The 18,852-nt window shown below is 38.8% G+C and overlaps 1 protein-coding gene across 2 annotated transcripts in view; it reads left to right on the forward strand.

Moving 5' to 3' along the window:
* ccdc146 (coiled-coil domain containing 146) overlaps positions 1 to 18,852 on the forward strand; it is a 51,807-nt gene that overhangs the window by 13,769 nt on the left and 19,186 nt on the right. For both annotated transcript variants that reach the window (XM_016664467.1, XM_007579163.2), the window contains exons 2-17: positions 3,757 to 3,839; positions 4,535 to 4,753; positions 7,231 to 7,282; positions 8,892 to 8,974; positions 10,218 to 10,311; positions 10,463 to 10,536; positions 11,665 to 11,892; positions 12,047 to 12,136; positions 12,860 to 12,959; positions 13,903 to 13,995; positions 14,520 to 14,687; positions 14,903 to 14,991; positions 16,696 to 16,860; positions 17,165 to 17,240; positions 17,793 to 17,941; positions 18,015 to 18,243. In XM_016664467.1, the coding sequence (XP_016519953.1) occupies positions 3,757 to 3,839; positions 4,535 to 4,753; positions 7,231 to 7,282; positions 8,892 to 8,974; positions 10,218 to 10,311; positions 10,463 to 10,536; positions 11,665 to 11,892; positions 12,047 to 12,136; positions 12,860 to 12,959; positions 13,903 to 13,995; positions 14,520 to 14,687; positions 14,903 to 14,991; positions 16,696 to 16,860; positions 17,165 to 17,240; positions 17,793 to 17,941; positions 18,015 to 18,243 (1,992 nt within the window). The remainder of the gene's footprint in view (positions 1 to 3,756; positions 3,840 to 4,534; positions 4,754 to 7,230; positions 7,283 to 8,891; positions 8,975 to 10,217; positions 10,312 to 10,462; positions 10,537 to 11,664; positions 11,893 to 12,046; positions 12,137 to 12,859; positions 12,960 to 13,902; positions 13,996 to 14,519; positions 14,688 to 14,902; positions 14,992 to 16,695; positions 16,861 to 17,164; positions 17,241 to 17,792; positions 17,942 to 18,014; positions 18,244 to 18,852) is intronic.

Raw genomic sequence — 18,852 nt, forward strand, 5'->3', positions numbered from 1 at the left:
ACTCTTTAGTACTAGAAAAGATATGATCCAAAACATATGGCAGTATAAACAATGAAATTGACAAATTTGTATAATTTTTGTCTTTTGTTTGTTCATCCTTGCATCAAATGTCAACTTCCTAGTCTTAAACATATGGTTGGTAAACAAAATACAAGAGCTATTTTTTCAAATGGCAATTTGGCAGAACTTCAGGAGAGCTAACTAATTTGTAGGCTCTTCCTTGTTCTCCAAGGCGCCATTGGCTGATAAGATTGCATGTTTTAATTGCTGTGGTGTCACTAGTGATGGGTTTATGAATTGGTTTGTTTGCTGAAACATAAACAATCAACAATAAGACAATACAGTCTTGTTCAGCAATAAACAGCAGACTTGTTTTGTATCTCACAATAAGATATATAGTTTTCTTCCTCTTTGGAGTGGGGAGTTGTTTAGAATTGCCATAAATGAAATAACACTTTGATTGGCATGTTCATTAAGTAACCAGCTTATAGAAATTAAAAGACTGCATGAACAAATTAATTGTGCAGAGTTGACCACATGTTCTTCATGAAGCAATTCTCTTCATGTTATCTGCTTTGAGTTGATTTCAGCTTGCAATAAAATAATTTTTTTTTTATGTAGAAAAAAAATGGGATGGCGTATTAGTTCAGTGGTTTAAAGTCACTGAAAATGGACTGGTGGCTTCTTTTTTTAACTATTATGGATATTTTAGATGAGCTATAACTAATTGTTGGACCTTAAATTCAGAAGAAGTGGCTTTGGAACAATGGAGCAGATTTTTACCCTTGCATAATTGCAGAGGGAATCTTGTGTGTTTTGTAGATCAATAAATAAACTGACTATTACTGGATCATTATATGATGGCATAATGTCTTCCAACACCATCTAAAGAAAACAGAAACATGCAATTCCTTGACAGAGAAAAAAGAAAATGGAAGTCTGTGAATACAAGACACTGAAGTGACTATCTCATGAACTCTGAGTAAAGCCACTGATCCTCTGCATTGAAACGACTATATCATCACCAATTTTTGGACATTTTTATCCAGGTTGCTGGAGATGGAAATTTTCTGGGGGTTTTTTCTTGGATTTCTTACCTCTTCCTTCTTTCTTCAAACTTTGATAAGTTGAAGAAGATTGATGGATGATTTCAGTGACCGAAGTGTCTCAAGACTTTCGTAGAAAAACAAAAAAAACCTAAACGGATAACATAAGAAGGAAACTTCTCATAAGAAAGGGATTCTTTCTTGCTGTAGGCTCAAAAAGCAGAAAGGACATGAAGGCATAAAGAGGTTTTGTCCCTATCACGCAGTGCTATGCCTCATGGCCGTCGTCATTTTTTTATTTTTTTACCCCCCTTCGGGTGTAGACTACTAAAGCCGCCGGCTTCTTTTTGATATACATGCCACAAACCTACTGAACTTAAACTCATATTCATTACTGATTGCATCCCTGCTTTCTGGTGCAGGGAAACATAAACAATCCCTGCATAAATTCCTTTTTAGTGATTGTTTATCCCTCACTTCAAAGGTGTGCTGCCACATGTAAGCCTCGTGCAAGCATTTCAGGAAGCGGCCAATCCCCTTCACTGCAGCAGATCAGTTCTGGCAGCAGAATAAGAGAGGGTTGCAGAAAGCGCCTCGGGCTGCTTCTCACAGATAAATGCTCGGTGTACAGCCAGGATGTTTGTTCATTCACTGATGTCATCTGCGCTGCTAAAACATAAACACTGGCAGCTAACAGGACTCTAAAAATGATCAGTTATATATATATCTTTTGTTATTACCAAACTTCCACTTTCGGAGTTTGTACATTTTGAGACATAAGGTCATCTTTTGTAGTCTTTTGACCTTCGGTGATTGCACGAAAGCAAAAAAAAAAAAAAAAATCTGAACAAATCGTGTTAACGACCCGTATCAGCCGTCCAATTTATATCTCTGTCCTTTCAGTCCTTGGAGCATCGCGAGTGCTTATGACAACAGAGGTGAACAATTTATGTGGGGTGAATCTTAAGACATGCCCATCCATCCTCGATTCTTAAAGTTGGGGCGAGATACGAGCCCATGAGGGCGTATATATATGATTGGCGCGCCGGTGTGTACCGTTTGGGAAAACTTACTACGCCGTCCCACCGGCGATATCCTCAGCTCTGCAGCTGTGCGATACAGGCGAGGCTATCCTTCATTACTCGCCCCCTCCACCAACCTGGCTCTAAAGATAAGAGAGGAACGCCACCTGTCCTTTGTTTCTATCTCTGTTTCGCACCCTCAAAGCTCCTGTTGCAAGGAGAGAAAATTCACAACTCCTGGAGATAATTTCAACTATAATGTTTGCCAGTTGATATTTGTGCAAGACTTTGCTTCTTTTTTTTTTCTTTGTCCTAGTTCTTCTTTTTTTGTTTTTGTTTTAATCCTTCAATCACTCAGCTATTGTGCTTGTGATCTTGAATAATGTGTTCTAATCATTACCTGTGGCCCATTTTCAATGAAAGCTCTTCAGTTAGATCTGCTCAATTTTCTTTTCTTCCAGTCATTGACTGTAAAAAAATAAGTTTATTTGCCTCCACTTGCTCTAAATCCTTTTAAAAAGGCTTCTGTTTTTTTTTTTGTTTGTTTTTTTTTATATCAAACTCATTCTACTCTGAGGAGTCCAGACAATATATGAAAGATTTTTTTCTCAAAACAAAAATTCCTGTGTGTTGGAGCAAAAACTGAACTTCCTTTTGTTTAAAAAGTTAAAACGTTTAATCAATCTGAAGCCACGGAAACTAAAGTAGTTCAGTTGTTCACTTCTAACACTTGATTCTCCCTCAAACATTAGACTTTTGAGCTGTAAGCATTTTATTTGTGTCTTTTTTTATTATTATTTCTTTTGCAAAGACAAGGAATTTGTGTAATGAAACATGACTCAACAAAAACACTCAGGAAGATTCAAACACAATAACCATAGCAGTTTTCTTTTTTTTTTTTTACTTTGAATGTGTTCCTCAGATTTAATACTCTTCTTCCTTTTTGTATTTCTTGTTTCTGTTTATGCATGTGGTGCAGATTTGCTATAAATGTTACTTCAGGGCACTTTAAATGACTGTTCACAATTTGTTCAAAAAAAAATATAACCCAATTTGGCCCATATTAAGTTCAGATTTATGTATTTCATTCCAATTCAATCATACTTTTAAATTGGCGTCCGTTTCTCCAGGCTGATTGACCATCTGTTGGAACCAGCACATCATAGAAAAGACTGGATTAGATGGGTTAATACAGGAAAATAAACTGCTATAGACATACATTCTAAACTTCAGGGTACTTTTTATGGGGAACAGAACAGCTGCTCCATTAGTGAGACACAGAAGCATTTGATCAGATGTACTTTCTATTCAGAAACAGATCAAATGTCAACAATACACAAGCGTTGATCCCGTGATTACAGTCATTATTAGTAAATTAGAATATTTTTGAAAAGTTCTTTTAGTTCAGTATTTCTATTAACCAAGTGAAACTCATTCAGATTAGTCGGACTCACTGGTGTTTTCAACCTTTTACTTATGCTAACTGTGATCATTTTTTACCTTCGGCCAAAGGAAACACAATATTTAAGATTGAAATATAATATAAAAAAAAAACAGCATTTTTATTACGGAAAGATGAGCTTAATGAGCTTATCGGAACACGTTCTAACTTTCTGAATATTACTGTATATTCTACATTAAAGAAAAACTGCTTTTCAAGTTTCTGATCACCATTTCTGTTTTTTCAGATGTTGTCCTCGGGCAAAATTAGCCAAGCTACATTCACAAAGGTGAAAAACGGCTTCGAGCGACTAAAGGATACGTTAAAGAGGTTTGTTGTTGTTTCATTTTTGTCTCATATTGGATTCAATATTTGTCTGCACAAGTCATTTAAATTGCTTCTAAAGCTTCATAAGAGGTTTGTCTTTTGCTCATATTCTGAGTTGAACCTATGATAACGTAACTGCAAATCCTAATTGAGACAGTTATGGATGAATTAATCTATTTTACAAAAATACATTGCGATATCCTGACTTATTCTGATCCCTTGTTGAAAATGTCAAGTCTGTATAAAAAATTTCCCTTCTTTTATAAATAGAAAAAAAAGATATAACTTTGTAAATTTGCTGCGTTCCCCGCTGCGTTGTGCCAATTAAGTGTGACTTTGGATAGACTTGAAAACTGAACCGCAATAATTTGCTGTAAAAAGATTTTCCTGTTTATAGAATGTTGTGTTACATTAAGGTTTAGTTTTAATGAGAGAATTACTAAGTTATTTAATACTACATTAGTGTTTCAGTTGTAATTATTAGAGTATAACCAGGCATGGAAGCCCAATTAACATGCTTTCTTAAAGGAAATTAAAGCAACACTGGGGTAATATTTTTTTCCAGCGAATATCTGCAAGAAGTAGTCCATGCTTGTCCTCAGTTTTCTTCCTGTGGAAGAATTAGAACAGAATTATACGGCTCTATGTGATGTAATGCATTTTTTCCCCCCCTTTTTTTTTATTCTGCTCTTCTGCAGTGCGCAGAGTTCTGAGATGCAGCTTTTGGGAGAGGCAAAGAGGCATCAGGCTGAGCTGGAGCGGCTCCAGGTAGAAGTACGGAGCCCGGAAGAGCAGTGGGGCCCCCCTGAGGAGCCCGATGGTGAGGTCAGCAAACTGAGGCGACAGCTCCTGCAGGCGCACAATGAACTGCGAGCTGCTGAGGACAGAGAGCATGCAGCACGGCACGGGTTGCAGCGGTAAGACGGGTGCGTGTGTGTGTGCATTTACACGCACGTGCAGCCACTGCGCATAAAATGCACACATCACAAATGGAAACTTGAACAAATGCAAACTGGAGACACCTGAGAGGAACACAAGGGGCGAAACAGAAGACAGAAGTGAAATTAGAGTGCTGGAGGAGGAAGTTATGTGTGGTAGGAAAGCTTACGTGCACATTGAGAGACACGCACACACACACGCACACAGCTGTAACTAGGGACCAAACACTGAGGTGAGCTTCATGAGGCAGCATCATTTTATTGACTTATGATGGAGGTGAAGGTGAAAGAGAATTGGACACACACAAATATTCATAGAAGTGTCGCTTTTTTTCTTCTTCTGACAGTTAGACCATTCCTATTCACTCAAGAAAAACAAAAGAATCAATATTTTCTGAAGATTGTTTTTATTAATCACCTTGTAGGAGATTTCCAGCGAACTTGTTCCAGTTTGTTCCAGTGCTAGTCCGGGTTCTCAGCACCATCATATCCTTCTCCAACATCTTTTTACTTTAGTTCTCTAGAGCCCTTTTCCTCATCTCTACCAATTTTCCTCCTTATTGCTGCAGTTTTTTTTCTTTCTTCCTCCCTGACTCTTCCAAGAGTCCCTCTGAAAGGTCAAACACACCCAAAGTTATGGAAAAGAACCACTTGGTCCAGTATTTCTGTACACAAACTTCACTTTGTGAAGTGTCAAAGGGAGGTTCGCGGAAAATTACTAGGCAACATGATAACATACCCCGGGCTTTCCAGAATATTTTCTGCCAAATATCTTGGCTTCTGACCCTTAAACAGTGCAACATGTGCTCGCAATCGCACGTTAGGGGTTGTATATGGGAAAATGTTGGGCAATTGTTTGGTTCTGTCACAGTGGAATGAAAATACACGGCGCTTCCAGATTTTGTCATAGCAAAAACGTGAACATCCATGTAAATTATTTGGAATTTATACAATGAATCGACACAAAATGGCACATACTTTTGACGTGTAGGAGAAAGAATGTGTAGCTTGTGACGTTTTACTAATAAAAATGTTAAATATGGTTCGCAGTTATGTAATTCTATCATAAGCTCTTTACTTTTTACAGAAAATGTTGTGCTAATAATCATTAGTTGATCGTGTTTTACAAAAATGTTTTTGTCAGATATAAACGTGGGTAAGCATGTGTCACTCAGCCACACAAAATCCAATACATTGAAATATATATATATATATACACACTTTTAAAAGTCAGGATTATTACATTGATCATTGACTTGGCATTATTCTAAAGGGTTTTTTTCTACTTAAACTGTGGAGAGGAAGCAAAATTACAAACATAATCAAGAGAAGAAGATGGCAGATGACGTGTGGCTGACGAACACTTATTTAATTATCATTCTCGCTTTACGATTCCCTCTGTGTTGCATCTACATCGTTAAACTGTTCCCGCTGGGTAGAAGTGTCTGTTTGCTAAAGATGTGATCAGAAGGAGGCTGTGGTTTGCCTGAGTCGGTGGCTCGGCAGTAATTTAAATATTAAATAAAAACCACTTGCTCTGCGTCTTCTGTAATATCAAAGAGCATGTTATTCATGACTTCTTTCTCCACCAGTGAGCTCTCTTGTGTCCTCGGTATCTGCTTCCCCCCTGGTTCCAGCTGAAGCCCTTCTATCTCCCCCTCTTCCTGACTTCTCTTTGACTTGTTTTCCTCTTTCGCCTCTTTTCCGCACAGCTATCAGTCCGCACATGACAAGCAGACGCTCACCATGAAAATGCCCCCTCTTTTTTTTTCCCCCCTTTTTTAAAAAAAAAAACAGAATTTTTTTTATCTCTACTCATACAGACCCACAGGAATTCAGCACTTCTTCTTCTCCTCCCGCCCCTCTTCGCTCACCCCTCCATCCTCCAGTCCCACATTGCAGCATTCCTGCAGTTTTCTCTGTATCAGTTAATACCCAATATTTCAGCTTGTCAGGAAGATTAATATCATTTGCCTTGTGAAATGTGCAGCTGTACAGTATGTGCTGTTGTAAGGTTTTTCATAATGACAAAGCTGACTTGAAATTATTTCATACAAACTTTAATCGACTGCTCAAAAAGCATCTGCCTCGGGGAGTTGAAAAATTCATAGAAATTATGTTCTCATAGGCCCATTCATAGCGTGTGGCCAAGATTTATGTGCTTCTCTGAGATCTAGATTGTTGTGTGTACTCTCAGCCATTTGTATGCTACCTGAGTCTTCACCAGTAGAGCCTAAAAATACTTTTCTTCTTATTTGTCTCAGTGGGAGGCTAATTTACAAGAAAATCCATATTAGTCAAATTCTAAAAAAAAAAACGCTCGCAAGTTCTTGTGCATTCCTCTTTCCGTTGAATCGGGAACTGAAACATGGTTTCTCTCTCTGTCTCCGTTAACTACGTCCCCGCCCTCCTTCCCCCCCCATCGCCTTATCTTGCTCCTCCTCACCGCCATGCAGTCTCCGGGAAGAGAAGTGGCATCGAGAGAGAGAAATTCAAACACAACCTGCTGTAAGTTCATCACTGCACCATCCTGGACTTGGTTTCAGAGGCGAGGATTACAGCTGTGATGGCAGTTTTAACAGAGGATAAATATAAGTTTTGCTTTAATCCTCCAACTGAGACTAATCCTTTGTGAACTTTGTGGATTTTTTTTTTTACAAGAAAAAATATATGTTCTCCATCCCAAAGCTTGTAAAGGTTTATGCTGTGGGAATGTGTAAAAACATTGTGTTTAATCGCAGGAGCGTAACTCCAAACCGGCCCTGGCGAAATGTACTTGAAATACCACATCAAGATGTTTTTCAACAGAATATTAATCCAAAGCGTATGATGAAATCCATTCAGATATGGCGCGCTACTCTTGCATGTTGAAACTAATGAATAAATGTACAAAAATCAAAGGTTGACTTCTCTCTCCATTTTTTAAGTGTGTGATTAGACCGCCTTAATAAAAGATTTATCTGAAGGCTGTTGAAAAATCTTCACCAGGGGTGCCAATTATTGTGGAGGGTACAGTAAATATCTATTATGCATCATTATCTTTGTTTAATTAAGAGGGGAGGGGAAGACATTAACTCATTGGCTCATTGTGCTGCTCTTCAGCATTAAGTGAAAGTTGTGCTTTGTGTAAAGAACTCTAATGCCACAGGCCACGTTAAATCCCTATAATTTAGTCTCTTCACTCATAATGTTGTGCGAATTTGTCAAATCTAGCAAAGCCACCCTACATTAGCAGCAACAAAGACATCCATTTTGTTGAATAAAATACGATTGGATTTGCACGACTGGACCAAAGCCCCTTAAGTAACTCTGAAAATGCTACATCAAAATATCTATTTTGTAGATTTTGCTTTTGAAGAGTAGCGTTTGAGCTTTGAACAGCTTGATAAACCGCTGCACCCCTTTTTTTTTCTTTTTTTTACTGATTTTGCGATTTCAGATTATTCCAAATGTGTCTCTCTGGGTTGCTGCTGCTCCACTAATGGCTGATTTTTGTTTATTACAAATTTGGAGCCAAAAAAATGGCCACGAAACCCATTTCCTTCTCGTAGATAAAAGCAGTTGCATATCTACCTTGTTTATATGACCCCCGACGGTTTATGCGAATTGTGTGCACTACTTTTAAAGTAGAAAATGCAATATTAATCAGACATTTCTCTACGTTTGTTGAGAGCACATTGTGTATTTAGTTATTTTTAAAATGAAGGTTTTTTTTATTTTGTAGTTTGAGGATGAAAGATTAATTTAATTTCTTAATTATTCCTTGCACCAAAACCATCCAATATGGCTAATTGAAAGTTTTCTGAAACTTGCAAAAGTTTTGCCACAGTGTCGTGTGTGATGCTCATGTTCCATGTTTTCTGTTAAAGTTTCGTGCAACCATGTGACTGCTTCCCGATTCAGCCATCAGTATAACTTCAATTCTTTGCTCTTTTTCCAAACGCATCTTCTTGGGTATCTGAAATATAAAAGAAATATACATTTTGCATTCTCCTATGTATGGAAACTTATGGCCCACCCTGAATAAAGAGAAGCCGTAACAACCTGCTTCTAAAATCTGACTTCTGCTGGATCCTCTCCGCTGATCTGGGGTTAATTTTGTCGGTGCATCCTCCAGGAGCTGGAAAGCAACACAGACATGTTGAAGGACAAACACGATGCTCTGAAGAAAGAAGTGGCCCAGAGACAACTGGATGTCAGGTAATGAATTCGCTATGAAGTCAGGACTTGTGGAGGCTTAGCTTCATAATTTACTTTTATTCTGCTGGAAGAAGTTCTGAGTGTGAATTTGTCAGTGTGCAGCCTGGCATGATGTTTTGTGGGTTTTCTTTTTTCTTTTTTCTTTTTTTTTTTTTGCCTGTGTATCCAGATGCGGCACTTTTAACTTGGTCATAAAAAAAAATAATGTATTATTTATTAGGGCCTTGCGGGAATTTTCACACTTTTAAACTTTCTAATGTTACAACCACAAAACCACAAGCTTACATTTATATTGATTTTTTTTTTTCTTTTATGTAGTGCATAATTGTATTATAGGAGTATTTTGGTAAAACAAATCTGAAAAGTTTGCCGTGCGTTTATATTCAGCTCTCTAGAGTCTTGGAGAACAGACATCCTGACTTTACAGCTGTAAATATTTTGCATTATGTTTCTACTGCCTGTGTAAATCCAGAGATGGTGTTTTTCTTCCTATACTTTGTTGCAAAATAGTTTGTCTGGCTGCATGGAAAACATCTGGGCATGTATGTTTACAAGTCTTCCCAAAGTTTCTCAAGCAGATTTAGGTCTGAACTTGAGTTTTTCACCACATGCTACAAGCAAAAATATTCTTCTTGTGAGTCTTGTTCCATATCAGTCTACATTTTTTTATAATTGCGTCTGTTAATAAATGTATCCACCTGAGTTATGGATGTCTGCCACCACTATAGAGTTACTTTTGAACAGATGTCCTTATGCAGATTAAGGTGGACTACATGTAGGACTTGAGTGATTTCTGAAAATGCTGGATTATATTTTTGGCTATACTCATTTTTGAATTAATGTGTGATTTTCATTCCGTTTCATCGCTATTCCCCACTTTGGGCTAGTCTATTGCATAAAATCCCAATAGAATATCATCAAAGTTTGTAATTGGAAGGCAGAGAGGAAAAAAAACAAAAACCTGAAGGTGAATAGTTTGATAAAGGGTGGGTGTCCTGAGATAAACCAGCAGCCAGAAATGGGTTTAACTTTTGCTGCCTTGGGCTCCAAACCTCCAATGAAACAAATGTTGAATATGTTATATAACCCGATTAAAGACGTCCACTTTTTTTTTTTTCAATGCATGTTTTTGTATCTTCTCCTCTTAAAGACTCATTATTCCATCTGCTAAATTCTATCAAAGGAAAAATAGTTCTGATGAGAAATGCATTTGTGTATCCCTGTGCTTCTGTTGCATGTGCAGAACTCTGATGGAGGATTTGGAAACGCTTGAAACGCTGCTATTAAAAGAACAAAAAGAGCTGGAAGAAAAGATGGAGATCATTGAAATCAAAGAGGTTTGTGTGTGTGTGTGTGTGCGCGTGCGTGTGTGCGTGCGTGCGTGTGTGTCTGAGCTCAGCTGGTGGCCTTAAAACCATAAATAAAATACATACAGCTCATCAGATTTTTTACATCTTTGGTTGCATTAATCTACATTGTTGTTTCAAGGCTGAGAAAGCCCAGCTTGCCTGCATACCGAACCGGATAATACAGGAAACCGAAAGAAAGCGCTCGTTATGGGAGTAAGTGAATTTCATTCTTTTGCAATTTTTACATAAGTTACCATCCAGTACTCTAATTTAAATTTTTTGTTCAGTTGACTTGCACACTGTCAAACCTCCTTTAAAGTACGCAAGACAAAAAAAAATAATTGTGATGCTTTTCACAAAGATACAGATTCAACAAGATGTCGCAGTTCCTGCTCCATAGAAGTTGAGTGAAAAAAATAAATGTGAACAGACCGATTTTACATCTGTAGATTCCCATTTGCACCACACCGCCAAACAGAACAACAGAGTAAATACGCGCATGCATGTTTAGTTTGAAACAAGTAATGGACAGCATCCCGTGTCCACAGTTTTATTATCATGGAGAATTTGGAATGCTGCACAAAATCAAGCTCCTGCTATGGTCATCGAAGTCCAAACCTTAAAGTCAGATTTACAAAACCTCAACATGAGAGGGACTTAAATGTGTGACAGCTTACAAAAAGAAAGATGAAAATATTTCTATTAAAAACATTTTTTTTCTTCAGATTTATGTCAAACTCTCAACCACCAAAACAAGCAAGGAAAACACCTTGCTTGTTTTCCTTTAATTCGTCCCTATATTGCTTATGTTCAACAAGGTGTTTGTATAGTCATCAGATTTGGCTCCATCTTGACATAATAGCATCACTGCCTGCATCTCTCTGGGATTCTTTTGCGTTGCAACGGGTTTGTTGATAATTTTCCAGTCTATAACTGGATCATTTCCTCTGACTTGGCTTCCAGGGTCTCTGCTTAGTTGAGTTTATTGCTTCCAATGTGCCTTATTTTGCTTCCCAGTTTGTTTGTTTTTTTGGAGGTTGCCATAATCTGAAAGCATAACCCGAGTCATGCGAGATGTCACCAGGGCTGAAACTCTATTTCAGCCATGCGTCTCTGGCATTAATTATTTATTTTTCCCCAATTCTAAATTTACATTTGGCTTCCAAGTAAGGCTGGGGACCTGTCTTCGTGAGCATCACAAGCTATGACTTGGAAATTTAAAAAGCTGGAGGATTCCCCGTGGTCGCGTTTGCACGATGACTTGTACAATACACGCTCTCGCAATACCTGCCTGAAATTTGTTGTATGCGTATTTCCTCATCTCGCTAATTAAAACACCAGAGTGGCAATGAAGGAGATGGAATCGCTGAACACGGCGCTTTCGGAAGCGAAGCATCAGATGAGGAGTGTGAATGAGGATAATCAGTCCCTGGAGGTGAGGAGGGAGGAGGCGATGCTGGAGCTGGAGCGGCTCAGGGCCCGGATGGAGGCGCGTCAGCGGGAGAACAGACAGCTACTGAAGAAGCAGGAGATCAGCAGGGAGGAGTCGTCTGAAATCATGGGCAGCAGGTGGAAACTTTGTTTTCCTTTGAAACTAAAAAGATGAAATATTAACTGTGTTGACCAAAGCGCACTGCTTTATTTTCCATCTTTTTAAATGTTGCAAGATAGTATTGTTCATGTCAGTGTGTTGTTTTTTTGTCGTTTTTCTTTTCCTTTCCAGGGGTATTTTGGAAATGAAGCTGCACAACCTCATGACTGATAGGAAGCAGCTCCACGAGAGCCGATCTTTGCAGCTCCAAAAGAAAAATAAGTAGGTATACCGAATCCATCTCTTTCTTTACGACAAGTAGGGAACTCCTTTTTGTTTCCTTCTGGGTATTTTGCCTTGCAGAGTCGCACAGATCCCACTGAACGTGATATGAAGTCATTGTCTTCCACAGAACACACAGCCTAAAGGTTTTCTTTTTTTTGTGAATTTTGTATTTTTTAAGTTAACGCCATTATCATAGAGCAAAACTGAAAAGTCGCCTTCATTAGTTGCTCTCTAATCTGAAATGTAGCTGTTTGTGCCATGGCAGATGGTTCTGGGCCAGACTATCTAAAGCTAAATATGTCTGACACATTTAAAATTTGTATTTGTTACTATAAAAAAATTTTTATTTTCCTTCCACTTTGAATTAATAGACTAGCTTGCAGAAGTTTTACATGAAATCCTGAAACAATACAATAAAATATGTGAAAAAGTTATGAACACTTTGGTAAGAAAATGTACTGGCTAGATTATTTTCAACAGGTTGCAGCAAACTAGCTTTAAACAGATGGAGGCAAGAACTGAGTTTCTGTTTTTTTTTTTAACTAAATCTAATCTCTGTTTCCATTTTGCCAGTCTTGTGACGTTTATATCTGGAAGGAATCCATGAACAATATCAACCAGCGATTTTTATCAACTTCGAATTCTTGTGGAAAGATGTAGAAAGTAGAGCCTGGTGATGGATGGAATAAATATTTCAAATGTTGTGGGTTTTTTCCTCAGGCAGGTGGAGGCCCTGAGAAGGATGGAGCATGCCGTATCCATGGCCACTGAGCGGCTAGCGCACACGCAATCCGTCTACAAGAACATACAGTCGCAACTGGTGTGTGAAATATTTTTATGTTTTGCAAAAAAAAAAAAAACAATCTGTGTGTTATTGCTGTGTTTTTTTTTTGTTTTTTTTGCCCAAATATAGCCTTTATGGAAGACTGGGAAGAAGAAAAGAAGTTCTAATTGTGCATATATATATATATATATATATATATTTTTTTTTTTTTTTCAATAAATAGTTCAGAAAAGATTCCCAGGCTTTGTTACCAAGAAATGCTTACAGTCTGGATTAACTTCGCAGAAAATGCGTATTTTGCCATACGCTGTGAGTATTTCCAGTCTTCCCGTCATTCTACTGCTCAGCACAGATTTTTAAAGACGAAGCAGGAAGAAAGGATGAGGCTCAGCCTCATTTGGAAATGCATCAGCATATCTCTCGTGCGCAAACTGAATGCAGAGGAAATCGCAGTGACGCAACGGGGAATTCACAGTTCTGCAAAACAGAAAACAAATGTGCTGTACGGAATGATTCAGTCAGTTTTCCCCGTCACTGGCCGTCACTTTCCTGCTAATAAATTAGCGTTATGACCGCTCAGCAGAATCTGTTGGTTTACCACAGGAATGCATCTCATTCTGACCTAACCGGTGACAATTAACGGGCTTAATATTTTCAGCATGCTGCGTTTTTGTTTTAGCATTTACGCATCATCTTGATCGGACTCTTCCTGTGGCTGAAACAAAATCATATTGTTGGGAAAGAAAACATGCATGTGGCATTAATATCCCCTTATTTGTGGACTCGCCCGTTTAGGATCAAGGTGACGGTACAAATGAAAACCCTTCTCCAGTAGCTCATCATGCAACCGAATGAAAGCAAAATCCCATCTCCCACTGCTGAGATCCAGGACCAAGTTTAGGCAGATGAAAGATCTCGCATGCAGATGAAATTTTAAACAGGCTCTTGATTTCCACTGCGCTCTGCTCTAAATATTCAGCTGGATGCCATTCCCGAACGAGAGGCCAGCGCTCGGCAAAGGATGGAGCTGCAGAAGGAGATTGATGCGCTCAAAGCCGGCTTTGAAAAGCAGGTGGGGATGTGTTCCTGTAACGGCAACAGCCTGAAGCGCTCTGAGCTCTGTCCAGGCTTCCCACACGGCTTAGAAGAGTTTGGAATTTCATTTCAGTGTTTTAGTGGATAAGTATAGAAAAAGAAACGAGTGCAGAGAAATATTTGTGTTTCCAGACATCAGTCTCTATCCTACTGCTTAAAAGTTGTTCTTCATTATGTCTGTTCCTTCTTTGTCTCTTACTTTCTTGTAGCAATTCTTAGGGTTCAGTTCTTTCTAGTGTCCCTCTGCCTGTCCTCCTTTGTCCTTTCTTCTTTGTGTTCTGTCTTTTTTTCATTCCTTCAATTTTTTTATACTTTTGTGTCCTTCCTTTCTTTTCACCGTTTTTCTCTCTTCTGTCCTAAAGATGTCATAAAGAAAGCCTTTAGCGATTCATTTGTAAAGAAGACATCTTTTCTCCTTCTGTTAATGGGCTTTTCAGACATCTTGCAATTTCACCCAACTGTTCACGAGGCTTTTAACTGGAGAAATGCGTTTCCATCCAGGTTTCTACGGCTGAAGAAGAAAACCAGAAGAAGCATCAGAATGGGGTGATTCAAGAGCTGCTTAGGGAGTCAAATCACCTCAGAGATGAACTCCTTAGCCTCAGATGTCTAACACAGATCAAAGCGGAGGAACGGAGCAAGAAGAACCGGGAACGTCTCAAGGCAGAGGTGCTAACTCACACAGACGAATTAAAATAAATTGGACATCCTTTGCTGTGTTTTTTATATATATTAATCTATTCAAAATGTCAGAAGGGGTACTTTTTTTTATTTATATTGAAGAATGTGCAGCCAGAAGGAGAAGTGGAGTTTCAGAAAACCATAAATAAAACCCACACAGAAGTGATGATGCTGGAGTTTTACCTTCTTAAATCTACCCACAGCAACTGAGCGAGCGCATCCAGCAGGAGCTCAGAGAGAGAGAGCTGATCATCATGAACCACAAGAAGCTCAACGCGGTGCTTCAGCGCAGGTGTTGTTTTCGTTTTTATATTCAATATGCGTGTGTGTGTGTGTGTAAGGATGATGCTTGCTGCAGAGAAAAGCATGTCCTACTAATTGGTCATACTTCGGCGTACCGAACGCCTACAACGCCCCGCAGCGCAACAACAGGCTTCTCCAGTGCATTCATTAAGGTCACGGCACGCAGACTACATACTGATGCCGTTTCGCCCGACGTGGAATAAATCCGTCCCAAAAGCAAAAATGCAGCAGGACAATTAAAATTTTTTTTGTTTATCCTCTCGTGGTTCTCTCATTTAGCGATCGCACGTTCACACGCCGCCGCGTCATACATGAGTTTTAAATTGTAACTGAGTAAGGAGTCATCCTGCGTGAAGATTCTCTTTTTTTGTATAAACAATTTCATGATCCACTGATCATTTGTAATGAATTTGAAATCAAGATTACCTCAATGGTACATTGCCTTATTGGAAAACATTGAGTCCTCAAAAGCAGGGTCTTTTTTTTTTTAATTCAGTAGTTTTGGCCCACTTTTTTTATGCAAGATGCTATAAAAACTTGAAAGGGTAAATATAATCATATTTTAGAGCTGAATGATGTGAAAATCTTAAATGTGAAATCTTGAGTGATTTAATTCAAAAAGAAACTTTTCTGACACAAAAAACACAAATGTTTAAATAAGAAGCTCACTGAAGCTCAAGAAAAAAAAGAAGTTTGTTAGGAATATGCTTGATGGACGGATGTTTGCTTGTTGGTTACGCTGAAAATTCGGGACAGGAAGTGAGCACTCGTATTTTGTAATCGTCCTCCATCTATGAAAAGTAGGTGGGATTTGTGTTGCTACAGCAACTGTATTGTTTTTGGTTTTGACTTTTTCTCTGTCTGGGCTAAATTGTAAAACCTTATCCTAATTTTAATTTCCCTTCCCTCCACCAAACGTGTAGCATTAGCTTCGGAAAACTTTGAGTCAAACCTCCGCCCCCCTCCCCAAAAGAAAAAACATACAATTCTTGAGACTTTCAGCTGCTTCCATTCACTGTTCCATTGTTGTTTTAAAATAAAACCAGTGGTTTGCTATTGCAGATGCCTTGTAGCTGAATGTAAGCAGACTTGTTGTATTTTTTATTACAATTTTCTCTATAATTTGTCAATCCCCACTGTGGTGGTTTACACACCGAGCTTACAGATGCTTTTCATGTCCTCTGATGGAGTGCTGTTTGAGTCTTTTGAGCTGCTGCTCTCAGCCGGCTCTTTCCCTGAATTATTCTTGCTCACTGCACAAATCACCATACAAGTCTCGGCCTTATGGACTTATGGACCACTCTATAATTCTCTGATGTCTGACTTTTCATGTTCTGTGTGCAACAACAAAGATTTTGCCCATTTTCAGACACATTCATGGACATCCTATTTTTTATTTTTTTTTGCTTTTACATAGTTTAAAAAATGGAACGAAGAGAGCCACAGTTCTAAACTCAGCTATAAAAGTAATAAAAATGATATGAATGGTTTTTAGAACCGTTTTTAATAACCATCACTGGCTAAATATTGCAAACGACTTTGCAGAACAGACAAAATGATATACATCTATATACATATATATTTATATAAAACGCACTCTGAAGTTGTTTTTGATGGGAACAGAAGCAATGTGCTAAACCTTGTTTTATTTCTTTGTGCGTGTGTGTGTGTTTTCTTTTTAATTGCTTCTCAGAATATCACAGTATTCAAAACTGTGTGACACGTTCCTGGAAGAGAAGAATAAGTATGCGCGGCTGAAGCAGATTGCCTCACAGACAATCTCCGAATTGACGGAGCAACTTAACATCCTTGCAAACGAGATGGAAATCCAGCGCTCTATTGCTGACAGCAAGGACAGGTGTGTTGATGCGTTTGAGCTGGTGGCCTGCATTTACATCGCTACAGCACAAACCAACAGAGTCATTTTCATCCAGAAAAATTGGCTCTACATATTCAACTTTTGACTAAATTTGTATGGGTTGTTAGAGTTCAAGAAGCCTAATGAAGACCACACCTTCAGGATATTAAATCACAAATAAGTTTATTGGTTTTACTTTGTCGATCACAGTCGTAATAAAATGTATCAAAGGTTTAGTTGTGACCTCACAAAATAAATTACACAGATCGTACCTGCTGAACTTTTCCATATCCGTCTGTTTCAGATTGCTGACAAAGGCTCGCATGAAGGTCTCCAGCAGCTCCAAAACGAGGGAAAAACTGCGTAATGAGATCTCTAAGGTCTGCACTCGAACATGAGGGAGAAAAAACAAAAACATCAGGACATCACCTGTCTAAAACTGAAACAGTCAATACCCAACAACGAATATTGAGATTCACAGGAATGAGAGCAGTACAAAACCTCTGGGAGTTTTCTGGGGATGTATCAAAGCCTTTTTTTTTTGTTACTTTCTAAAACTTTTTTTTTTTTTTAATTTTCATTTTGAACGGCTTTATAGAAATCAGTAAGCAACTGCAAATCCAGTATTTATTTGTGCCTTTTTACAAGGCTTCCGAACGTTTATCACACACAGGGCAGTTTATAAAAGTTTACCGACTTCTCTGCAGTCTGCTTAACAATCCCAACCCTTTGGTCTTAAAGCACATTTCTACATCAAGCTGAAGCTGCTTTAACAATTTGTCGTCCAATGCCTATGAAGTATATAGTATGGACAAAATCATTCCAGGATATGGCTGCTTTCTAACCAGACTGGAACCTTTTCTTGCTTTTTGCCTCATATAAATGTGTATTTAAGGGTGAAAAACGTAATTCTGATTTGAACCCTGTTCCAGTTCACATGGAAACAACACCAAATCCGTCAGCAGCATGAGGACAACAAACTGGAGTTAATGAATCTCACCCAAATGATCAAGTTCCACGAGGGGATTCTTCTGGACGTAAAGAGAAGTCATGAGAACGCCATCCAAAGACGCAATTTTCTGTAAGTTTCTAACTCGCACGTGCAGGTAGAAGCAGACTGTCATACTGCACGATCTTATTTCTTTTGCACGCAGGGGGTTACGGCTCTTGGAGCAGGACGGAGTTTTGTCAAACTTTTACGACCAGGCGAAGAACCTGGAGGCGGCCGTCGCCAAAACCTACAGAGCAACCGAGACGGCGGAGAAGGACGCGAGAGAACTGCAGATTGAGATTAATGACAAGAAGAGGCAAACAGACCTGAAGAGGAGGAAGGTGCTACTCAAGAGGAAACAGGAGGAGGAGATCATCATGCTGCAAATCAAGGTAGAAAAACTGCAGTGTATAAAACTATCGTGTCTTCTGATCCAGTCGAATCAACAAAAACACTTTCAGGATAAGAAACCGTCACAGGACAGCAAAGGGGAACTGTCTCTTTTTTTTTTTTTTTTTGCTCATGCCTGGTTGTCTGGGCCTCCATCTGGTATTTTATTATAATAAATGAGCATTTTCAACGGGTTGGTACTATTGAGCCTGTCTGTGCATATAAAGCCTCTAATCAGGGAGGAGTGTGCCAGCAGGATACTGGCATGAGGATGACCATCAGTGTTTCTGGACACCGTTCAGCTTCATATTTTAGGAACCCTATCAGGGTGCAGTCAGACCTGTCAATTAGCGCTTCCCGTGGTTAGTTCAAACGATGAAGGTTGTTCCCGAACCGGATGATTTATATACGCAACGTTTTTCCACCGGAGCTTCTGGTGATTGACGTCTCTGCAAATGTGTTTTAAGCTCTTTTTTTTGTTGTTGAACCTTTTCCTGAATAGTTTTTAGAGGTGAGGGAGGAAAATGAAAGATAAGACCTCCTGCAACTGAAAAAAGTGTAGAGGAAGAGAGTAAGGGGTGTCTCACAGGAGAGCATCAGGTCCTTCAACT

Source organism: Poecilia formosa, unplaced genomic scaffold (genome assembly GCF_000485575.1).
Source record: "Poecilia formosa unplaced genomic scaffold, Poecilia_formosa-5.1.2 Scaffold9, whole genome shotgun sequence".
Classification (NCBI taxonomy): Eukaryota; Metazoa; Chordata; class Actinopteri; order Cyprinodontiformes; family Poeciliidae; genus Poecilia; species Poecilia formosa.